Raw genomic sequence first — 24,300 nt, 5'->3', positions numbered from 1 at the left:
TTTGTGGATAGGTGCTTGCCGATGGGGTGCTCTCTTTCGTGTGCATATTTTGAGACCTTTAGCTCATTTTTGGAATGGGTAGTGGTGGAAGTTTCTGGTTGTTCATCCGTTATCCATTATTTAGACGATTTTTTGTGTTTAGGGCCGGCAAATTCGCGGGTCTGTTCTTTGTTGCTGCACACGGTGCAGTCGGTTTTTGCGCGGTTTGGGGTACCGTTGGCGCGGGAGAAGACGCTGGGGCCGGTGACAGAGTTGTGTTTTTTGGGGATTGTTATAGATACTGAGCGGATGGAGTGTAGGCTTCCACAGGATAAGTTGGTGGATTTGCGTCTAGAGATTGGTAGGGCCTTGGTCAGGGAGAAGATTAGGTTGAGGGATTTGCAGTCATTGTTGGGTAAATTAAATTTTGCTTGTCAGATTATGCCAATGGGTAGAATTTTTTGTAGACGATTGGCCGCGGCTACGGCGGGGGTGTTAGCGCCGTATTATTTTATCAGGTTACGTAAGGAGTTAAAAGGGGATTTGAGGGTGTGGGCGGAGTTTTTGGGTCAGTACAATGGCAGGTCTTTAATGATGGCGGAGTTGTGTGATAGTGTGGAGTTTGAGTTATATACTGATGCGTCGGGTGGAGTAGGTTTTGGGGCTTATTGCCAGGGACAATGGTGTGCGGGCGTATGGCCGGATTCGTGGGTAAGTCGTGGGTGGGTGAGGAACATGGCTTTGTTGGAACTTTTTCCTATTGTGATGGCGGTGGTGTTGTGGGGTGAGAAATTTGAAAACAGGAAGGTGCGTTTTCATTGTGACAATTTGGGGGTGGTTCAGGCTATCAACAGTTTGTCCGCATCTTCTCCACCGGTGGTTAGGCTGTTACAGTTTCTGGTATTGCGATGTTTGTCGATTAATATGTGGTTGGTGGCAGAACATGTGGCCGGAGTGTCTAATTCGGTGGCGTGATAGTGTTAGTAGAGCGGGGGGACTTAGGAGTGAGGATGTTGAGTTGGCGGGTGATAGGGTGTATGTCCGGATTCGGAGGTCAAAGACTGATCAGGAGGGCAGGGGGCAGCGTTTTACGTTGTTTCCGGTACCTGGGTGTAGTATGTGTCCGGTGCGGTGTGCAGGGTCTTATGGGGCGGGGCTACAGCGTAATGAGGTTCCTTTTCTTAGGCATGAGGATGGTTCCTTTTTGTCTAGGTTTCAGTTCCTGGCGGTTTTTAAAAAATGTTTAAAGTTCTTGGGTGTGCCGGTCAAGGATTATTCTGGTCATTCGTTCAGAATTGGTGCGGCAACTGAGGCAGCCAGGTGGGGCGCCAGTGAGGAGGTTATTAGGAAGATTGGGCGTTGGGAGTCAGTGCGTTTTAAATCATATGTGCGGCCTGCATTATTGTAGATGTACGGTGGGTGGTAGGTAGGTCTTAATTTGTTCTTTTTGTGTTCACAGGTCGGACGGTGGCGGCTTTGGTGTGGATTCTGGGGCACTCCTATGTGTTCTGGGGTGCGATCAGAGCAGATGTGAGGCCGAATGGGCGACAGTTGGGTATTAGTCCGGAGTGTGCTACGGTCAGGTGGTTAGGTGTGAGAGGTATGTTGTGGGGTGGAGTGTTGCGGGAGGTGCATCATTTCGTGCGGTTGGATCGTTCTCCAGATGTGTTAGTTTTGCATGTGGGGGGGAATGATTTGGGCAAGCGTCCTTTTAGGGAATTGGTTCGTGACATCAAGTTTGACTTGCTCAGGATCTGGGCGTTGTTTACAGGGATGATCACAGTTTGGTCTGACATTGTGCCGCGGAAGGCGTGGAGGGGTGCGAGGTCAGTGGAGAGACTTAATAAGGCTCGGATTAAGGTAAATAGAGCAGTGGGCCGGTTTATGGCAAGGAATGGCGGTGTGGTGGTGCGGCATGAGGTGTTGGAGAAGGTGCATTTTGGAGAGCAGATGGAGTGCACCTTAATGCGGTGGGTACGGATTTGTGGGCTCTGGGGCTCCAGAGTGGGGTTGAAATTGCTTTGCATATGTGGAGGGACGCGCAGGGTTGAGGTGGTCAAGCTGCGCATTCTTGGAGGCGGGGGAGGTCCTTGAAGTGGAGGAATATGGTGGTACCTGAGGATGGGAGGGCCCCGCGGGAGGGGCTGGACTCTCATTGAGGAGCTGGTAGGAACTAATTACGCGTCCATCAGTTGCTGCCTCCGAGCTGGGTTCAACGGCTGGGGGCAAGATGGAGACGCAGGTGTTCCAGCGTTTATGGAGTTATTGGGGCTTCTAGGACCTCCCTCGTCATTGGTTAACTTATGTTATATATTTTTGTATTTATCTCAATAAACGGCTGCTGTGGCCGATTAAATCCAAGCAGTGGTGTGGTGTGTTTATTTCCTGGGTTAGGGTGTGGGGTTGGGTGTAAGATGATTGTGGAGTTAGGGGGACTGAACAAATAGCCAATGCCCTCTTCATGTCCTATTGTTGCCCGCAAATCACATTCCGTGGCTCCATTCAAGTCAATAGGTCCACAAAAAAAACGGAACACATAGGGAAATGCATCCATATGTCTTCCGTATCCGTTCCGTATTTGCGGAACCATCTATTGAAAATGTTATGCCCAGCCCAATATTTTCTATGTAATTACTGTATACTGTATATGCCATATGGAAAAACGGAACGTAAAAACGGAACGGAAACGGACACACAACGGAAACTAAAAACGGAACAACGGATCCAAGGGCAAGGGGGGGGGGGCTTATGTTCAAGGGCAAGGGGGAGCTTATGTTCAAGTTCAGCTTTGAACCCGGACAGCCCCTTTAAGTCTAAACAAATCCTCCCTGCTAAGGGGTTGTCTAGTGGAGGGCTAGATGTCTCAATCAGGGCATCTTGAAATCTTCAGTATTCTTATTCTGTTGCAAAAAATGCAGTGCGTCTTCTCTACAGATGCAATGCAAATGGTGAAACCTGTTGCATATCTTTACCTGCATGCTGCTTCCACCCAAATATGTTATCAGAACAGAGCAGTTTAAGGGTACGACCACACAGCGCGGTCGTGTTGTGGTTGTGAAGCTGCAGTCGAGTACTATGTGGCTGTATGACCCACAGCGGGCTCTAATGAAACTAATCACATTGCTTAGTAAGTCTGCATTGTTAACAGCCACGTGACACCTTCAATACCACACGGCTGTTAACAATGCAGACCAACTAAACAGTGCAGTCTTCATTAGTTTAATAGAGCCTGTACGGATGCATTATACTTGACCGCAAATTGCAGCCGCATGGGGATGGATGGACCTATTCACTTGAGAGCATGTTCTATCTTTTTGCGGTGCGGAGGCACGAAACGGAACCCCAGGAAGCACTCCATAGTGCTCATGATTAGCGCCCTCTATTAGTTGCATAATGTTATGACAAGACTATTCGCTGTTGTGAGTGAATAGTCTTGTCATAACACTTTGCAACTAATAGAGGGCGCTAATCATGAGAGATTCTGCTCATTCGCAAGTCTTTCCCATATGCCCATGTTTATGCAAATGAGTTTTTACATAACAAATCTGTATAGAAAGGTTATTGAATATTATGTTAGGACAATCAGAAAACTTTTTGTCTCCCTAATGATATTGATCTAGGTGTGCAGGTCCACCCAAGCCATCCAACAGATGCAAAATAACTTTGAGGTTTACTGGTTCTCAGTCAGATGAGAGCTGGTTTGGAATATTTAATAGTGCACAAGGCTGCCATTGTAAGGTATGCTGGCTGTTATCTGTCTCATTGATAAATAGATGGATGGCTTGTACATACCTGGCTTTTGGCATATAGCCTTTGTGTGGTTGTCTATTGTATGTCATACATAATGGGAGTCTAAGACGCATCCAGCTATCCTCTTAATGCTGTTGCCAAACCATTTTGATAGGGTTTCCATCAATTTTTAACCTTTTTTTTCTGAACCAGACACCCTCTTCTCTTCCGAGCAGGGGGTACCTGGGGTTCTCCCATTGACATCCATTGTATTTGAGCATCCGAATTATTTGGCCGAGCACTCGGATCTGCTGAGCATAGCGATGCCCGAGCCGAACAGCAGTTCGGCCGAGCATGCTCGCTCAACACTAATAAGGACCACTCAGTCTCCATAGCCACGTGTCGAGTAGATTGAAGTCTTACAGTGCCTGGATACATGATTGGAGCAGATTGGCCATCTGCTTAAGAAAATATCCACATCTCGCAGAGGACATTGTGGAAACAAACATTGTAAGAATGACAACCTATAAAAAACAGTGCAGAGCATTGTCTGATGTTGGGGTCCACCTGTTATTGTATTGCAGAAATAAAAGTGTTATACTCCATTCCTGGATGCTTATGCAAGATTCAGCTAGAGAAGTGCAGTGTAAGGAGAATTGCATTAAGGAAACATCTTGGCCGATTATCTACCTTTACAGACGCGTAACCTGTAAGAACTGTGGAAAGTGCACTTGTGTAACATCTGCCAGTCCATTCATGCTGAGAACTGTAACTGATGTGCTTGAACTTGAATCTTCAGTAAAGAATTGTTCTACTGTGAAACTGCCTCATCATTGCCTCCTCCAACTCCCTGCTAGACGAGCCCTGCTAAAGCCAGCCAGCAGAGCCCTGTCTGCTCTGCTGGACCAGGAGAAGAGAGCTAAGGGCCTCAGAAGCCAGGAGGAAAGGTTCCCTGGAGAAAGATCAAGATACAGATAAAGATAAAGACAGAGTAAGACTACCAAGCTAAGTACAGCAGAAAGAAAGGAAAAGTTTCTATTTAATCCTGACAGCATAGCAGAGCTAGAGAATACAGATGTAGCAGAGCAGAATGTGTTTGCCTGCCAGAATTTATGCCAAAGCCTGCTGGTGACCAAGATAAAGTTGGAAGAATTGTTCCCTGATGCAACAGTAAAGCTGATTTCAACTTTAATACAAATGCCTCAACTATTCACCCTATTTGCACTGCAGCAGACGATGGCGCCTGGGGTTCCAGCGTATCCAGGTAGGAGCACCATGACACGTGCACAGCCACACCTAAAGGGACACCATAGGCTACCCTTACATCACTCTGGCATTCCTACACCTGGGTACCACCATCACCATCTACTTAGGGGGACTCTGTCCCTCGTTGCTGAAATGCAACTGGCGTCACAACAAAAAACTCTTTTACACTTTAAAGGGACCCCTGGCAGCACCCCTTACATCCACTGCAACTGTCTTACGGAGCATTTGCATAAGTAACTTTAACCTCTATTATTGCTACTATCACTCCTTCCCTCTCCTCTGCTCTCCCGCACCTGGGATCGCTGCATATGGATGTCTGAATCAGGCCTAACAGAGCAGAACAGCAGCTCAGGCAATATGACTGCCCCCATAATTGTCTATAGAAAATAGAATAAAAAATCATTTGTGCCAGTACTGGTGATAAATCTGCTCAGTTATTCACTGTATGCTGTGATTAATTGGGATAATGGGTGTTCCCAAAATTAATGTTAACTCAGTCTCACATATCATATAATTGTTTAAACTTCACCGCTCGCCTCCTGGATATAAACCCATGACAGCGGCACATTATTAATTCAACAAGCTCTGCGTATCTCTGTGACCTGGCTGCAATCGTTATGGATCCCCCCTTCACTTTTCTTTGAAGACTCGTCCATTTTCAGTGAGAGTTCAGGGTTATGTTGTATATTTGGTGTTGGCTCTCACAAGGTTGGGTGTGGTGCGCTGATAGCATTCATGATTAAGTGTTTTCCTGTGTCAAATATAGCCTATAATATACTGCAAACAGGCAGTCGATTTTTATACAAACCAATCTGGCTGCCATGAGGTTCTCTGACATTTCATACTTCTACTTAAAATAAATCTAGAAACAGGAAAGAAAGTACAAAATTATTGTTTTAGGCCAACTGTGAGGTCTTATCTTCAAAGTGGCAGAGTCTCTATTGTACTTTCAGAAAGTGCATTCACTTCTGGCACAAGTTACCGAGCCACTAAACACCAGAGACAGAAATATATGGCAACATTCCTTGTAATGCCTTGCTCGAATAATGTCGTTTTTAAATGCTTTTTTTCCTTAGCAAAATCAAGAATGAAAATGTATCTATGCTTATTACCTGTTAAAGGGAATCTGTCAGCAACCGTTGGCATATGAAATTGTATGGCGCTGCAGGTGAGAGATAGTGGTGTTGTGTCTTCATCAAAACTCTCAGCATTGCCGTTTTACGGGGGGAAAAAAATGAAAAAATACCTGTCTGTATGTAAATGGGGACCTAGAGTCATCGAGGAGTCTCCAAGCAATGGAGGAGTCATGGAGCCACCATCACAAGCCTCTCCGCACCTACCTTGTCTGTGCCATTGTCAGCACCGCTGAAACCCTGTGCATGTGCGCTACATTCAGAGTCCATTCTCTTCTCCGGACATTGTTCAGTGAGTTGAGTTGTATGTGCAGTACCCCAGTGCAGGGAGCATCTGCAAGTGGTTTGTTCTTTATGTAATGTTATGCAATGTAATGTTATTCTGTGCTATATATTGTACCCAGCAAAGCTATGCAACTAACCCTGGCCCAGCCCTCTTAGGAGCCTAGGGTGTGGGCTGGTCTTGAGAAAGAAATGAGAAATATATAGAAGATAGAAAGTCTTTGTAGGTGAGCGAGGAGTCAATCAGCAAGGTAACCTGCGCTTACAACTATTCAGACATTGCTGCCGTGGAGGGATAACAAGTTAAGACTCCCTACATACTTGGACATGGTTTGGCCAATTGTAGTCAGTTGGACCTGCACACAGCAGTGCGAATTGCACGAATACAGTCACCAGCCAGAAATTCTACCGAGAGAGCTTTTAGCAAGATAGTGTTTAAAGAGGGCAATAACTTCCACAATTGCCAAAAGTTATACCTTGCTATCTGGAAAGGAGTTGCAAAATAGTAGACTGTGTTTCCTTGTTGATGGATGGACTACAATTGCCAATTTGCACTACAGTAAATAAAGACGTTTATTCTGTTTAAAGCTGGCCTGGTTTACTGACACCTACCACACCATATGCTGCCCATTGCACTACTACACCTCTTGCCAGGCACCCATTAAACCACCAACATCAAGGGCATCTCAAACTACCATCAGGCAGGAGCTCCAGGGAAGAAAGGGTGAACCTTACTACTGCACTGGTCCTAGGAAGCAACGGCCTGAGAGAAACCTCTGTGATAAAACCTGTAGTCAGAGCCACTACCACTCCCTTCCTCTGCTCTTTCTCCTCAAGGGCTTGCTGCATATACACCTTGACTTCAGGTGTCACTGCACAGATTGCATGGTATTGCTCGCATCTAACCTGATAGATGCTGCTGCCCAGCTACTGTAAGTGATCTTGCCATGATCACACTGTGCAAGTGTGATGGTCATATACATAACACACTGTCTAGTTACTAACTTACTGACAGTATCGTTCTTGGATCCAGGGGGCTTGGTGACGGGCAGGTTTGCAGGGGACACGGATGCATGGTGATGAATTGCAGGGGATATGGTACTAGGAGTGTGGTTTAGAGGGCACCCACTCTTGCTCTTGACAAAAAAAAATGCATGAAAACCATTAAACCTATGAACAAGGTCTAACTGAAATTAAGGCACTTTGTTCAAGCCCTTTCGTTGGTGTAAACTTGAAACATATCCATATGGCTGCATTCACCCGATAGAAGCCAAAACGGTGTCCTTTTGGTGTCTGTTGGGTCTAATATAAATTTTTTAATGGTATAAGAAAGTACTGCAGACTGCATTTTGCTACACAGTGGATCAGTTTAAAAAGTACACTGCACAGTATACATTTGTTTTATTACAAAAGGAGTCAATGGGTAACTTATGTATATGTGGTGACATATACAGTGCCTTGCAAAAGTATTCACCGCCTTGACTTTTTTCATATTTTGTTACATTACAGCCTTAAGTTCAATGTTTTGTTAATCTGAATTCTATGTGATGGATCAGAACACAATTGTCTAAGTTGGTGAAGAGAAATGAGAAAAATATATAAATAAAACTATTGTTTAGAAATAGAAAACAGAAAATTGGCATGTGCGTATGTATTCACCCCCTTTGTTAGGAAGCCCATAAAAAGCTCTGGTGCAGCCAATTACCTTCAGAAGTCACGTAATTAGTGACATGATGTCCACCTGTGTGCAATCTAAGTGACACATGATCTGTCATTACATATACACACCTTTTATTGAAAGGCCCTAACGGCTGCAACACCTAAGCAAGAGGCATCACTAACCAAACACTGCCATGAAGACCAAGGAACTCTCCAAACAAGTAAGGGACAATGTTGTTGAGAAGTACAAGTCAGGGTTAGGTTATAAAAAAAAATAAAAAATCTTTGATGATCCCCAGGAGCACCGTTAAATCTATCATAACCAAATGGAAAGAACATGGCACAACAGCAAACCTGCCAAGAGACGACCGTCCACCAAAACTCACAGACCGGGCAAGGAGGGCATTAATCAGAGAGGCAGCACAGAGACCTAAGGTAACCCTGGAGGAGCTGCAGAGTTCCACAACAGAGTCTGGAGTATCTGTACATAGGATGACAACAAGACGTACACTGCATAGAGTTGGGCTTTATGGCAGAGTGGCCAGAAGAAAGCCATTACTTTCAGCAAAAAACTAAAAGGCACGTTGTGAGTTTGCGCAAAGGCATGTGGGAGACTCCCAAATTGTAAGGAGGAAGGTGCTCTGGTCTGATGAGACTAAAATTTAACTTTTCGGCCATCAAAGAAAACGCTGTCTGGCGCAAACGCAACACATCACATCACCCAAAGAACACCATCCCTACAGTGAGACATGGTGGTGGCAGCATCATGCTGTGGGATGTTTTTCAGCAGCAAAGATGGATGGTGCTAAATACAGGCATATTCTTGAGCAAAACCTGTACCACTCTGTGCGTGATTTGAGCCTTGGACGGAGGTTCACCTTCCAGCAGGATAATGACCCCAAACACACTGCTAAAGCAACACTTGAGTGGTTTAAGGGTAATTCAATAGAAAATCTGTGGTCAGACTTATAGATTGCTGTTCACAAGCGCAAACCATCCAACTTGAAGGAGCTGGAGCAGTTTTGCAAGAAGGAATGGGCAAAAATCCCAACGGTAAGTTGTGGCAAACTCATAGAGACTTATCCAAAGCGACTTGGAGCTGTGATTGCTGCAAAAGGTGGCTCTACAAAGTATTGACGTTAGGGGGTAAATAGTTATGCACATTGACATTTTCTGTAATTTTGTCCTATTTGTTGTTTGCTTCACAATAAATTTATAAAAACATCTTCAAAGTTGTGGCCATGTCCTGTAAATTAAATGATGCAAATCCTCAAATAATCCATGTTAATTCCAGGTTGTGAGTCACCAAAATACGAAAAAAGTCAAGGGGGTGAATACTTTTGCAAGGCACTGTATATTAGAGCCTTCAGGTGAATGTGTTTGTAGGAAAACCTTCCCAACATATAGCTCCAATGGTAGGCACAGATGCAGTCTGATCTGATGTCTCTGTTGGTGGCATGCCAATTGACCCAGGTGGCCTATTCAGGTCTACTCCTCGTGGCCTCTCCAAATGTAGCTCTTCTGCTCTGGCTACAATCCAGCTCTTCTGTGTTTTGTGTTGTTCAGTCTTCTGCTACACCAGAAAAGCAATGGTTAAACTCTTCCCTGGTTCAGAGGTCTGCTGCCATGCTGTTTGTCATGTGTTCATCAAGGTCTGCTATAGAAATCCACCCTGTTGCCTGAGGACTCATGTTCAGTTTACAAATGTATTCTTGGATGGATCCATCTCCCAGTTGAGGGCCACCATTTTGAGCAGATCGTCCAAGTAGGTAGGGACAGTGGTATAGGTGGAATTTAGGGCTACCTAACATGACATTGGGGAGGTTTTCTGCCACAGTCTGCCTTATATACAGACACAGGCTGGAAAGAAGAAAATAAATGGCTGACTCACAGTTTTGATTGCAATATCAATTAGAACAAAATCAGTATTTTTTTTTGTATTTTCTACATTATGGAGGACTTTATCAAGCCCTGAACTCCAGAATTCTGCCTTTAAAAAGTCAAAAAATTGGGCTTTGTAACTTAATAGGCTTATTTGTGAAAACAATTTGTGACATTTCACTTGTATAAAAGTAAAGAGACACCGCGCTCAGCCTAGTAATCCTGACCCTTATTAACCTCTGGTTCTGACTGTGTAAAACCTGTCCACCTCAGTTTCAAATATCAAGATTACCTTGGTTCTGAATCATTTATTTTAGAAATCTTTTTTTTTAATATAAAGATGATATTTATTTGCAGACGTGGGGGACCGCTATGGGGACGAGGTTCGCACCGGGGTTCGCTAATTTATATGTTGGTAGGTGGGAGTTGGAAGCCATACACCCCAACAACGAACTCCGGGCGGGCCTCGTCCTCTGCCGGCATTTTATAGACGACGTCATTTTTATTTGGGATGGGGGAGAAACTGGTTTAAAGAAGTTTTTAACTGAAATTAATAAAAATTAATTTTATTTAGATTTTTACTCCTACATACAGTTCTAGGGATTTTTTTTTTTTTAGATCTAACTATTTATGTAAGGGGGGAAAAAATATGCACAGAAACGTATGAAAAACCGACCGATTCCAATAGTTAGATTTCAAGGAGTAGCTGTCATTTACCCCGTTGGCTTGATAATATACCCAGGAGTTAATTTTTACGTATTAGGAGGAATTGTACAGAGTTGATAGAGTATGATAGAGAAGCAGAGAAATTACCAAATAAATTTGCGTCAAAGGGATATAATATGAATAAGCTTTTAGAACAGAAAGATGAAATCAAATCTATGGAGAGGGAAAACCTTTTAAAAAAATAACAGTGGAAAAAATGTCACGGATACAACAGGAAGAAAAAGAAATAGAAAAAAATCCCACCTATCATCATCCCGTACAACGCACAAACAAAAACCTTTAGGATCATCGTAAAAGGGCACTGGGATATTTTAAAAGAGGATAAGATAATAGGAAATCTATTTACTAAAGATCCAGCGTTTGTATATAAAAAAGCGGCCAATATCGGGAACATAATCGCACCTACGAAAAAATGTGCTGCTATAATGAACAGCAAAAAAGAAAATGACAAGCATATGCTAAAAGGATTTTTTCCATTCCAAAAATGCATGGTGTGTAAAAAATCACTGAAATATACCATCAAAATGAATCGAATAACAAACGAGGACGGCACTTACGAATACAAAATTCGGGACTATATAACATGTAGCACTAAAGGAGTCATTTATGCAATAAAGTGTCCTTGCGAAAAGTTGTACATTGGACGTACAAAGAGACAATTAAAAAAACGAGTGAGTGAGCATATATACAATATAAATAAAAAATCAGAAGGGCATCCTCTTTCGAGGCACTATAAAGTAAAGCATAATGGGAAATTCGAGGGATCCTCCTTTTTTGGGATAGAAACAGGTAGATAAAAATGGATATACGAGGAGGAGACTATATTAAAAATATGTCGAAAAAAGAAACTCAATGGATTTTTAACATGAACACACTGGTCCCGAAGGGTTTAAACGCAGAAATCAAGTTATTTGGTTTCGATTAAATATCATCGAATGTACTTGAAATCGTCGAATTTCTGAAGCCGGAGCCAATTAAGATCATGATCGGGTAGAATAAAAGGAAGCTACTGGGAGCATCGCATTGCTCAAAACACGTTGGTAGGTTTCTTGGTGCTTACAGCAGCCCGTAGCTCAAGAGGTGACGTCACCAGCTCCCTTTGTGAGCGTGAGCGTAGGTACAAGCGGAGCCTCGCTACCGGCCGGGGCGAACTACACACAGCCTGTTCTACCTGCTATTACCTCTGTGCAGAAGAATTTGTGTATATTGGAACACCGGAGAAGGTGGTCCCCTGATTCTACATATCAGAACCAAGGTAATCTTGATATTTGAAACTGAGGTGGACAGGTTTTACACAGTCAGAACCAGAGGTTAATAAGGGTCAGGATTACTAGGCTGAGCGCGGTGTCTCTTTACTTTTATACAAGTGATTTGTTTAACCCCTTATAACAGTTATTGCGGAGCTGTTTCGACACTGCTGCTTATCCACTGTAATTAGCGCCAGTGGTGTATTCTTTTTATTCTATGTTTAATTTGTGACATTTAACATTGTCATACCACTCACTCTAGTTTTAAAACGTGGGTGGGCAAGTCGGTGTGGTTAGCCTGTTCAGCTGATTTAAGCAAGACTAGCTTTTTTTTTAAAAAACTGCAAATATTGGCGCTATCTTCCTGCAGTAAAGGGGTGATATAGAAACTGGAGTAACATCTGAAAACAGAAGTGTTAGATTTGCAGCACATTTATCAAACTTCATGTGGCATTTCATCAATCGGGAGCATGGTGGCTCAGTGGTTAGCACTGGTGCTGGGGTGTTGGGTTCAAATCCGACCAAGGACAACATCTGCATGGAGTTTGTATGTTCTCACTGTGTTTTGCATGGGTTTCCTTTGGGTACTCAAGTTTACACCCGCACGCCAAAACAAACTATTAGGGAACTTAGATTGTGAGCTCCACGGGGGGCAACAAGCAACGATAATGTCTCTAAAGCGCTGCGGAATATGTCAGCGCTATATACTGTAAGTAAAATAAATTAATTATGCAATAGAAACTCGTGTTTTTGATCAATCTCTTTAAAAAAAAAATTTACTTGTGTTTTTTATTCCCTTTGGAATCCAGCTCTGACATCAGCAGTTATGCATATTCTTCATAGAAAGCAACTTTTTTTTAAACTTATATTCTGGTATAAAAAGTAGATGCTTTAAATTCTTGAAATTTACTAGTTTGCCACTAGGTGGAGCAGCTAAGCTATAGTTCTCATGTTCCTGGCAGAAATTTGTGTCCTGAAGACTTTGGATCTTAAAAAGACCAATTTTATTACATTAGTTAGAATTGTAACTTAAATTAAAGAGAATCCAAAGTAGGTAAGTCTCCAATACCTGATGATTATTGGACAATAAATAGGAATTGAAATCACAAATCACAGAAATCCGTTCATTGCTTCATTTAATATCCGGAGGTTTTTTGCTTTCTTTCATTTTAGGAATGAAAACCCTATACAAGTCTTGCACTTCTCACTTTTGATATTTAGCTTTAATTGCATTCCAGCTGAAAGTAGCCGTCGGGTTATTGACCTTCGGTAACAGGGGGATTTGTCTATCCCGAGCATAAGAAGACAGAGTCTGGCGGAGTGAGCGGATGAGTGCTACTAAATAGAACCAACAGTCATAAAGGCAGTATCTGCAAGCGATATGGTACGCTAAGAGCACGGCATGACACGAAACATGCCCTGGTCAACCACTGCGCCCAGTCCATCTCCAACCGTCTCGACTTCTGTCCTGCCATTGGAGCAAGATGTCATCTGGGAAGAGAGAGTGAGGCTGACTCTGCGCACCTCTCCCTCACTTAAATCCAATTCACTCACAAGTCTTGACATCTCGACCAGTTCAAAGTCCTGTGGCGATAGGCGAGCGATGAAGCAGCAGGTGTGTAATCACTGGGAGCTGTGGGCGCGGACCTGCACTCAGGCGACTCAGGTCTAATGGTCGTCTTCATGCTGACGAAGCAACAGCTGGATTCGACTTCTACCCGAGTGACTGAGCAGCCCTCTTTAGGATAACACTGCTCACCTCCGTAGTATGAGGAAGGGGTTAAAAAAGGTGCCCTAAACATTGTTGCTTCTCTCAAAACCCTGTCCAGCTTACCGCGGCTGGAGGGAATCCCATTTCATGCGGTCGAAATACAAAACCCAAGATGAGACAAAAGGTGTCACCACTTACTATTGGTACATGGAATGTACGTACGCTTCAAGACAACCCATTAGCAGATCACCCAGAAAGAAGAACAGCTCTGGTAGCTAGAGAGCTTGCAAGGTTCGACATCGACATTGCGGCCCTGTGTGAAACTACCTTAGCAAATGAAGGTCAACTCACAGAAACAGGAGGCGGCTACACATTCTTTTGGTGTGGACGTGGCAGTGACCAACGTCGTGAGTCTGGAGTTGGCTTTGCGGTTAAAAATTATCTTGTTCGCCAACTTGCCAATCTTCCTAAGGGTGTAAACGATCGGCTCATGTCACTGCAACTTCCATTACTACGTCGAAAACAAGCTACGCTGATCAGTGCCTATGCACCCACAATGACAAATCCAGATGAAGTAAAGGACAAGTTTTATAATGATCTCGATGCCCTACTTTCATCTGTGAAGTGCACTGACAGAGTGATTCTACTTGGTGATTTTAATGCGAGAGTGGGATCCAATGACTCCACCTGGGATGGCGTCATTGGCAAAAACGGAATCAACACATGTAACAGCAATGGTCTGCTACTATTGAAGACATTGTGCTGCTCATGACTTGGTCATTACTAACACCATCTTCCGTCTACCTACTAGCAAAAAGACATCCTGGATGCACCCACGCTCCAAGAACTGGCATCTAATTGATTATGTCATAGTGCGGAGGAAAGACATACAGGAAACTAAGAGTAACTAAGGCCATGCCGAGTGCTGACTGCTGGACTGACCATAGATTCATCATTTCTAAACTAAATATCCACATCAAACCTAAGAAGCGGCCACAGGGAAACAGAGTTGTGATAAAGAAGATCAATTTCAATACATTGGTAAATCCCAATATCGCAGCCTCATTGGTAAAAGATATTAAAAATCAACTCACGAACCTGCAAATGCAGAAAAGTGCTGAGAAGGACTGAGAATGCTTCCGGAACATCTTGCATTCGTCTGCACTTAAGGCTCTCGGACCCGCATGCAGGAAACAGTGGGATTGGTTTGATGAAAGCGATGAATGGATTAAGGCCTTGCTAGCCGAAAAACATCGCCTTCACCATGCTCATCAAAATGACCCGTCGTCAACTGCAAAGAAAAATGCTTTTGTCAACACTCGCAGGGATATAGAGAGTAAACTCCATAAGATGCAGGACTCCTGGCTGAGTGCCAACGCAGATGAAATTCAGAAGTTTGCTGATAGAAACGATACCAAACGTTTCTATGAAGCCATCAGATCCCTGTATGGACCTCAGTCTTCAGGAAGCTCTCCTCTACTGGATTCGAATGGTACAACTCTCATCACTGAGAAAACTCTGATTCTACAGCGTTGGGCTGAACATTTCCACTCTGTGCTGAACCGCCCATCTATCATCAATAATGAGGCAATTGACAGAATACCCCAGGTGGATATCAACTATAGCCTGGATGTCCCACCATCAGAGGCTGAAACCTTACAGGCTATCAGTCAACTGTCAAGCGGTAAGGCGTCAGGACCTGATGGAATTCGGAAGTCTATAAGGCTGGTGGTGCAGTGCTTGTTGAAAAACTCACTCAATTGTTTCAGTCTTTCTGGAATCAAGGTTCCATACCTCAGGAACTTAAAGACGCGTCCATCGTATACCTTTATAAGAGGAGAGGAAATAGGTACATTTGCGATAATTATAAAGGAATATCACTTTTATCAATTGCAGGCAAGATCTTGGCACGAATGTTGCTAAATCATCTGATTGATCATCTGAAACGTGGCCTGCTACCTGAGACAAAGTGTGGTTTTCGCAAAGAGCGTGGCACGATGGACATGATATTTGCAGCTCGACAGCTTCAGGAGAAATGTCAGGAGCAAAATCGTGAACTATACACCACCTTTATAGATCTTACCAAGGCTTTTGACAGTTAGTCGCGAAGGCTTATTGCGCATTATGTCGAAATTTGGATGCCCAGAGTACAATAAAGGAATTCAAGAGGGGCCTGGATGTATTTCTGGAGTGTAATAATATTACAGGCTATAGCTACTAGAGAGGGGTCGTTGATCCAGGGAGTTATTCTGATTGCCTGAATGGAGTCTGGAAGGAATTTTTTCCCCCTAAGTGGGGAAAATTGGCTTCTACCTCAGTTTTTTTTTGCCTTCCTCTGGATCAACTTGCAGGATAACAGGCCGAACTGGATGGACAAATGTCTTTTTTCGGCCTTATGTGTACTATGTTACTATGTAGATTCATCCTGATGGTACGGCAATTCCATGATGGTATGGCGGCTCGGGTTCTGAGCAATGGTGAATCTTCAGAGGCCTTCCCTGTCACAAATGTTCAGCATAGTGTTTTCAGCCATGCTGTCAGATGCCTTTCAGAACAGTTCACTGGGAATCAATCTGAGGTATAGAACCGATGGAAAACTGTTCAACTTACGAAGACTCCAGGCTGTCACCAAGGTAAAAGAGACTGTTCTTCGTGAGTTTCTTTTTGCTGACGATTGTGCCCTTAATGCGGAATCAGAGCAGGAAGTCAAGCCAGTATGGACAAATTCGAAGCAGCATGTGACAACTTTGGCCTCATCATTAACGCGAAGAAAACCGAAGTGATGTGCCAGCCAGCTCCGAAAGCCCAATATCAAGAACCTATCATCACAGTGAAAGGACAGAAGCAGCATGTAACGGACCAATATACGTATGTTGGCAGTACCCTCTCCTGTGCAGTGATATGTCGTGGAATACCAGGCTGTAGTGTTAACCACCCTGATGTATGCTAGTGAGACCTGGATAGTATACAGAAGACATGCTAGACAGCTGAACCACTTTCCCATGACTTGCCTCCGTAGAATCATGAGGATCCAGTGACAGTATAAGTTGCCAGATACAGAAGTTCTCTCCAGAGCAGGCTTACCATCATTTTTCACCTTATTGATGAAAACCCAGATGTGCTGGGCAGGCCGCGTCCTAGCACAGGAGAAGCGTACACTTCGTAAACATAAAGCTGCAAATGCAAATGCTGAAACAAAACATCCATATTTGTCTGTTCAGTATGTAACAAAACATTTTATTGCTAACATAGGCCTTGTTAGCCATCTAAGGATACATCGCTAATGGCCGAAGATCTATCTATCAGATGTCAAGGTCCTCATCGAAAACGATGGACAAACAACATTCCAGCTAGACAATTCCATGTGAACTCAATAGCCTGAGCTCCAGATTGATACAAATCAGAGCTGTGCGCACTGATGTATTTAGCTCACAGAGGATTGTCTAGAGCAGTGATGACCTACCTGCGGCCCTCCAGCTGTTGCAAAAACTCCAACTGCTGTAGACTGATAACTGTAGGCTGTCCATGCCTTCTGGGAGTTGTAGTTTTGCAACAGCTGGAGGGCTGCAGGTTGGGCATCCCTGGTCTAGAAGTAATGGTGTCCACTTCTCAGCTGACAAGGTCTGCACTAGGTTTCAGTTTCTGGATCTATAAAAAAAATTCAGCTAATTATAGTGGAGATCTTGAAAATTGTGTGTAATATGGAAGATTGTAGATTGTACTTTAACAGTATTCAATGATTAAAAGGGTTATCCCAGGAGTCATTTTATTTGTCACATCCTTTGTACTGACATTGATTAAAAGACGTTTTGCTGTGTAGAGATATTACACTTCATAGTGCCACCTAGCACTTTAGCTTCACCCTCATAATAAGTTTACCTTTATATGTGTTCAGAGGTGGAAACCCATGCCCCAGTTGTATGCTTGGTTTCCTCATCTTCAGTGCCACAGAGATCCATGTTGGTGATCAGGCAGTTCCATATTCTTCAGTGCCTTCTCTGCTTGTCAAAGGATTTCCTGAGCATTCACCATGGTACTCTACTCTGACAAGAAGAGATGATAGCACCTCCAGTACCGTAGGTGCTATGGGCATATCACAGATGGGGCTTTTTGATAATCTTTCACACTGACAGGAAGAGAATACAGTACATTTATTGAGCAAAGAGACATGTTCTTTGCTTGTCAGTGTAGATATTGATATTGAGCCCTATTATATACCAGGACACTATTGCCTCCCTTAGATGCTATCTACAAGGGTGAGAAGGTAAGATAAATGTATGAAATTTAGTGATTTACAAGCTGTCTTGATAAATATTATTCACCAGCATCAGGGTGTGTATAACTGTGCTTTACAGAGAAAGATGGTTCCTGGGGTAGCCCCTTTAAAGGGATTATCCCATAAATGTAAAACTTTTTTTTATCTGGAGGACTTGCTTGCCTTTCTGTGGGTGGGCAGTAGCTCATCAAGCACCTGCATCTTCCAGGAAGCCTTGCAATTAGCTCTAGTTAACCTTTTCTCCCCTGCACAAAAAATTTAATCCCTCACATAGGGCCCCAGAGATACTTATGGTATGTAATTTCCTTCTCCACTGTCTAGAGAGATATAGCTATATGAATTTAGAAGTAGGGATGGATAAATGAATGAAAGGCGTCTTCACCTTCTTCCTCATGAGATCACTACATCAGGAACTAGGTGAGGTGGGAGGGAGCAGGAAAGCTACTGAGCATGTAAGTCCACCACTCAATGCAGGACAAGGATAAACCGCAGGGGGCAGGGTTTTTATTAGGATTTGTAAAGCTTATTAAGGCCCCTAAGTGACAGTGGCCTAAGGGGAGTAAAATCTCGGGTGGTAACAGTGCGGCCCTTATGTCAAAGGAAGTCAAAGTGCCAAGTATAGCAGTGTCGGCACCCTGCACAAGACCAGTGGCGATATCCACTTTGTGGATATGAATCCGACTTAGGGCAATGAAGGTTCGGTTGACTTTTTAGTTCTTTGATAGTGTTGAGCGAACTTGTGTTTTCAAGTTTGGCGTACAAGGTTTGAGTTATCTCCGAATTCCGTTTTGGATTCCGCTACTACGGACCATAACTTATGGTCCATGGTAGCAGTATCTATAACAAAATCCTTAGGTAACCCGAACCTTGCATGCCGAACTTGAAAACACAAGCCCCCTTATGACCAATAGATGGCGATATAATGCAGCTCTCTTGCAGACATCTGTAGCAGCTTATACACTGTTTTAGTGCAAGAAAAATAGATATGTTCTGTATATGAAAAATTAGATTTCCAGTCACTTATAAAAGTAGTAGTTCTGGCAGTCAGTTATATGTAAGTTGAGTAAATATATTATGAAGTATGAAACAATCACTATATTTCTATACGTAATGTACTATTTTCTCACTAATGTAATATTGTTAGACATTTGCAGACTAATTACATCAATTAAATGGCAAATAAACCGTACCACAAGACTGATCGGAGGGCACTTTCACGTATCGTTTTTTCACATATCATTACACATTTTCTAGCTTTTTTTTTTACACAGGAGTGTCACAGCTAAGACAATAACCCGTCAGAGGGAAGATATCCTAAAGTGGTATAATTACAAGTAATACTATCACAGAGTACCACCTAAGTATAAAGTGTAGCATTTATTGTGCTAATTAAAACAACCCCACAAAAAACATATATTTAACAAAACAAATAATAATGAATACTATAGGGACACAATGGTCATCAATCCTCCACGATATAGGAAGGGGCAGTCCCATAGGCAGGGTGATAATAGTCGATTGGGGATCTTTCCCTAATACTCACCCTATACCATATGTCCCTGCCTAAAGAACGGAATGGCTGCCCCGATATGCATATTTGTGAACTCTATCATTGATTTGACTTAAGTATCTTTGATGTATTCAGCGCTTATTATTTTGTGTAGATTAGGCCACAATATATACCTATGGGCCACCTTATCATGGTTTGCCTGTATCACCTGTTTTCAGGGCCATCCTAGGGCTTATAGGAGGTTCCTGAATACGGGATCGCCCCTATCGGGGCGGCCATTCCGTTCTTTAGGCAGGGACATATGGTATAGGGTGAGTATTAGGGAAAGATCCCCAATCAACTATTATCACCCTGCCTATGGGACTGCCCCTTCCTATATCGTAGAGGATTGATGACCATTGTGTCCCTATCGTATTCATTATTATTTGTTTTGTTCAATATATGTTTTTTGTGGGGTTGTTTTAATTAGCATAATAAAGGCTACGTTTTATACTTTTTGTATTTTTTGTGTTTTTTTTCACGCAAGCATTTTTTGCAGCGTTTTTTTGCTATGAAAACGCCACCTCCAGATGTTACTGAAATGTCTATGGGAAATATGAAACACAGGCCACTCAGCTTTTAGAGAACACCTTCTGTATAGAAACTGTTAGTGGTAAAACACACGGGGAGAGATTTATCATCTCTTATTTGCTAGTTTTCTGGCTTTAAAAAGTCACAAAGCTCAGATATGCAACTTTTTGAATGCTCTTTGCAGAATATATTTTTTTGCACATTTACCAATTTCCCACCACCCTTGCCACGACCAGGAGCCTGGGTGTGGTGTGTGCAAAACTATCATCATTTACGCCAGTTTCCTGGGGTACATGAAGGCTGACATCTACAGCAGCCATGGCGGTGTACATATCCTTCTAGATGCATGGACTGCCGAAGGATTCACTTAACCCCTTCGTCACACAGCCATTTTCCTTTCTTTCGTGTTAGTTTTTTCCTCCCTACCTTCCAGGAGTCATAATTTTATTTTTATTTTTCCATAGCCATTTAATATTGCATGCAATGTAGTGGGAAGATGGAGAAAAGGGGTAAATGGGGTGAGATTGGGGGAAAAAAACCAATTCCTCCATTGTTTTGTGGTATTTGTTTTTACATTGTTCCCACTGCGGTAAAAATTATATGTTATCTTAATTTTGTGTGTTGGTATGATTACAGTGATACCAAATTTATATAGTAGGTGAGTATTACTTTTTTTTATTTTACTAACAGTACAGGAGTCACTGTTGTAAGGGAGTCATAACTAAGGGCTCTTTCACACTTGCGTTCTTGTCTTCCGGCATAGAGTTCCGTCTTCGGGGCTCTATGCCGGAAGAATCCTGATCAGGATTATCCTAATGCATTCTGAATGGAGAGTAATCCGTTCAGGATGCATCAGGATGTCTTTAGTTCCGGAACGGAACGTTTTTTGGCCGGAGAAAATACCGCAGCATGCTGCGCTTTTTGCTCCGGCCAAAAATCCGGAACACTTGCCGCAAGGCCGGATCCGGAATTAATGCCCATTGAAAGGCATTGATCCGGATCCGGCCTTAAGCTAAACGTCATTTCGCGCATTGCCGGAGCCGACATTTAGCTTTTTCAGAGTGGTTACCATGGCTGCCGGGACGCTAAAGTCCTGGCAGCCATGGTAAAGCGTAGCGGGGAGCGGGGGAGCAGCATACTTACCGTCCGTGCGGCTCCCGGGGCGCTCCAGAGTGACGTCAGAGCGCCCCAAGCGCATGGATCACATGATCGCATGGATCACGTCATCCATGCGCATGGGGCGCTCTGACGTTATTCTGGAGCGCCCCGGGAGCCGCACGGACTGTAAGTATACCGCTCCCCCGCTCCCCGCTCCTACTATGGCAACCAGGACTTTAATAGCGTCCTGGGTGCCATAGTAACACTGAAAGCATTTGGAAGACGGTTCCGTCTTCAAATGCTTACAGTACACTTGCGTTTTTCCGGATCCGGAGTGTAATTCCGGCAAGTGGAGTACACGCCGGATCCGGACAACGCAAGTGTGAAAGAGGCCTAAGGGGGCATAACTGCTGTGAGGGGGCACTGAGGGGGCTGGGTAGGATTGGACGTGTATAGATTGGCATTGGGCGGAGTTAAAGATGTGACAGAGCAAAAATAAAAAATAAATGCTGCGGTGCAAATTATGCCACCTGAAATTGAGATGACAGATGTAGTGAAAAAGCTAGATTGTAGGAGTAGGAACTGGTGATGGGTGTGTTATCACTCATCGGCGCTCGCACTGCCCAAACGTCAGAAAAATCTTGACCCTTGTGTCAGATTTTTGCCTCCTTTGCACTGGAAGAATTGCCCAATGGTTTACCAGTTTTCCTACAAAAAGAAATATTTTTTTTTTGAGAATTTGGATAAATCCTAATAACCAAAATAAAATCTGTAAATCTGTAACATTCTCTTTCATATGGCCTTTTTACAACGATTGATTGAAAAAGAATTATCAGGAACAAATGGTTTGTTCCCGATAATTTGACGGGACTCTTACCTCTCCATCCACTATAGTTTTGACAGGGACAAGTCATATATCAGTAAATGAATCCACAACGCTGTATTTTCTCACCCAGAAGCAGAGCTTATTGCTTGCCTGTGTTTAACCATAGGAAACATTTGTTGTAATTCAATCAAGTACTACACTGAGAGGATGTCTAAATGCTTTACTAAGACTAGCAAGGTTATTTGTAATAGGCTTACGTATGATATTATCTTCTGTAAATGAAGTCAGGTCACTGTGCAGGATAGTTGCAGGAGCCTGAAATACATCCTGTCCCGAAATGATTGCTACTCCATGCTGTGATTGATATAGTTAGGATAAGGGGACTATTCAATGCAGGTGGGCAGCACTGCCCGGCACGGCCTTAATTTTATAGATCTAATGAACTAACAACTTCATTGTCTTCTAATCGCCTAAGCTCATCAGTAAAGGGAATCACATCAAAGAGCTGTTTACCTTTACCTATGGAGTATCTTCCAAGCAATCCTGCTACATTGTAGGCAAATCTAATGTCAGGGGTTCACTGTGAATGAGGAGAGCTGTCAAATGTTGTCATGGCATGGACGTGTCATTGACAATATAACCCAAGGTGGGCAGGCAGTGGGATCCTACCTGCGGTGCGGTCACAATACTTCCAGGGCTTAGACCTTCACTCATTTCTGACAACAATCCAGGGAAATGTGAAGCTTTTTAACTTTATTTACATGTTACATTTTAGACAATGCACTTGTATCAGAGGAGATCACTGCATGCAAATGTGCTGATTACTAAGTAATACCTCAATTGTATGTTTTTTCTTAATTATGTATTGTTCTATTGTCTGCTTGTATCAAATTTACTGATAGTAACGGGGGACTTAATTAGGAATTACTGCCATTTACCATACACCTAGAGGAAGACATCTTCCTGCAAGCATCAAGTCTTGGAGACAAATTAAAAGCAAATGACAGTGTTGGCTTTGTAGAAGCCAGGACTTGTTTTATCCCTTCCAGATGAGATGATTGAAAGTTGCATGAGTCAAATCATATCACGTTCTTGTATTAGGGTGCCTTCCCATGTGCCAGAATGAGAATGCATAGCAGTAAAAGATAAAATTATTACACATGTTGTCCATGGATAGTCCTCATGGAAATGACCATCAGATCCTTGGCATCGACTTTACAAAGCACAGATGAGAGAATATTCTAGAATACATGACACTTCCTACTTTTATTTAATGAGATTTCTTCACAATACAGGAACGTTGATAGAATCTATCTATCTATCTATCTATCTATCTATCTATCTATCTATCTATCTATCTATCTATCTATCTATCTAATGTATCTGTCTATCTATCTATCTATCTATCTATCTATCTATCTATCTATCTATCTATCTATCTATCTATCTATCTATCTATCTATCTATCTATCTATCTATCTATCTAATGTATCTGTCTATCCAAGCAACCCCCTGGCATACATTCACTGACAGTGGCGTTAGTAATAAGTCAGAGAAACTGAATTTGTTCAAGAAGTCCAGTTGCTCTGACTTAGGGCTCATTCAGACGGCCGTATGCTGTCCGCAAAAATGCGGATCCGTTTTTTTGCAGACAGTTCAGCATGTCCGCAATAAAACGGATTGCATTCCATTTTTTTTGCTGATCCATAGACTTCAATAGGGCCATGTCCGGATTTTCACTGACAAGTATAAGACATGTTTCATTTTTTTTTTGCTGAGCCGTGCAATAGAAGAAAAGGGCCCCATAGAAGTGAATGGGGCAGCATTTAATCCGCAAAAAAGCAGATCCGCATTTTTGCGGACAGCATAGCGCCGTCTGAATGAGCCCTTACTATTACTGATCTCTATCATCTCACAAAGGTACCGTTTATAATTGTAATCTAATACTACACTACAGTTTGGTAAAAACAAACAATGATAGTAAAATAAAACAAAAATAAAACCAATAATGAAAACAATTTTCATGGATACAGAATCATCAAAGTACTGTATCAGTATAAGTAATAACATTATTATTAGTTCATTATTCGTTATCATTGTAAAATGACTTTTTAATAACATTTCTTTTTGGTTTATACTTATACATGATGTAAAATATATAATAAATATCATCATCAATCTATAACATCGTTCTCATACAGGCGATGAATTCATTTTCTGTTGTTTTGATATGACTCTATATTTTGTAACATTTAAAGTACCTATCAAATATTTAAGATAAACATTGTAGAGTAATGTATACTGAACATTGTAGAAGGCCATAAAAATGTCAGATATGTCTGGATCTGGTTCAGTTCCCATCTGGTGTGAAGTAGAAAATGCTGAAAGCCAGAACTGATCCCATAGT

At 42.6% G+C, this 24,300-nt stretch overlaps 1 protein-coding gene across 1 annotated transcript; it reads left to right on the top strand.

The window, feature by feature from the left end:
* Positions 1-13,785: 13,785 nt before the first annotated feature.
* On the top strand, positions 13,786-15,715 carry LOC121002429. The gene is given in 5 exon segments (XM_040433886.1): positions 13,786-14,370; positions 14,372-14,500; positions 14,502-14,681; positions 14,784-15,297; positions 15,510-15,715. Coding segments are annotated over 5 exon segments (1,614 nt in total).
* Positions 15,716-24,300: the final 8,585 nt, after the last annotated feature.

The sequence above is a fragment of the Bufo bufo genome, chromosome 5 (assembly GCF_905171765.1).
Source record: "Bufo bufo chromosome 5, aBufBuf1.1, whole genome shotgun sequence".
NCBI lineage: Eukaryota > Metazoa > Chordata > Amphibia > Anura > Bufonidae > Bufo > Bufo bufo.
The sequence above is the reverse complement of the archived record's forward strand: the minus strand, read 5'-3'. Positions and strand labels throughout refer to the sequence as shown.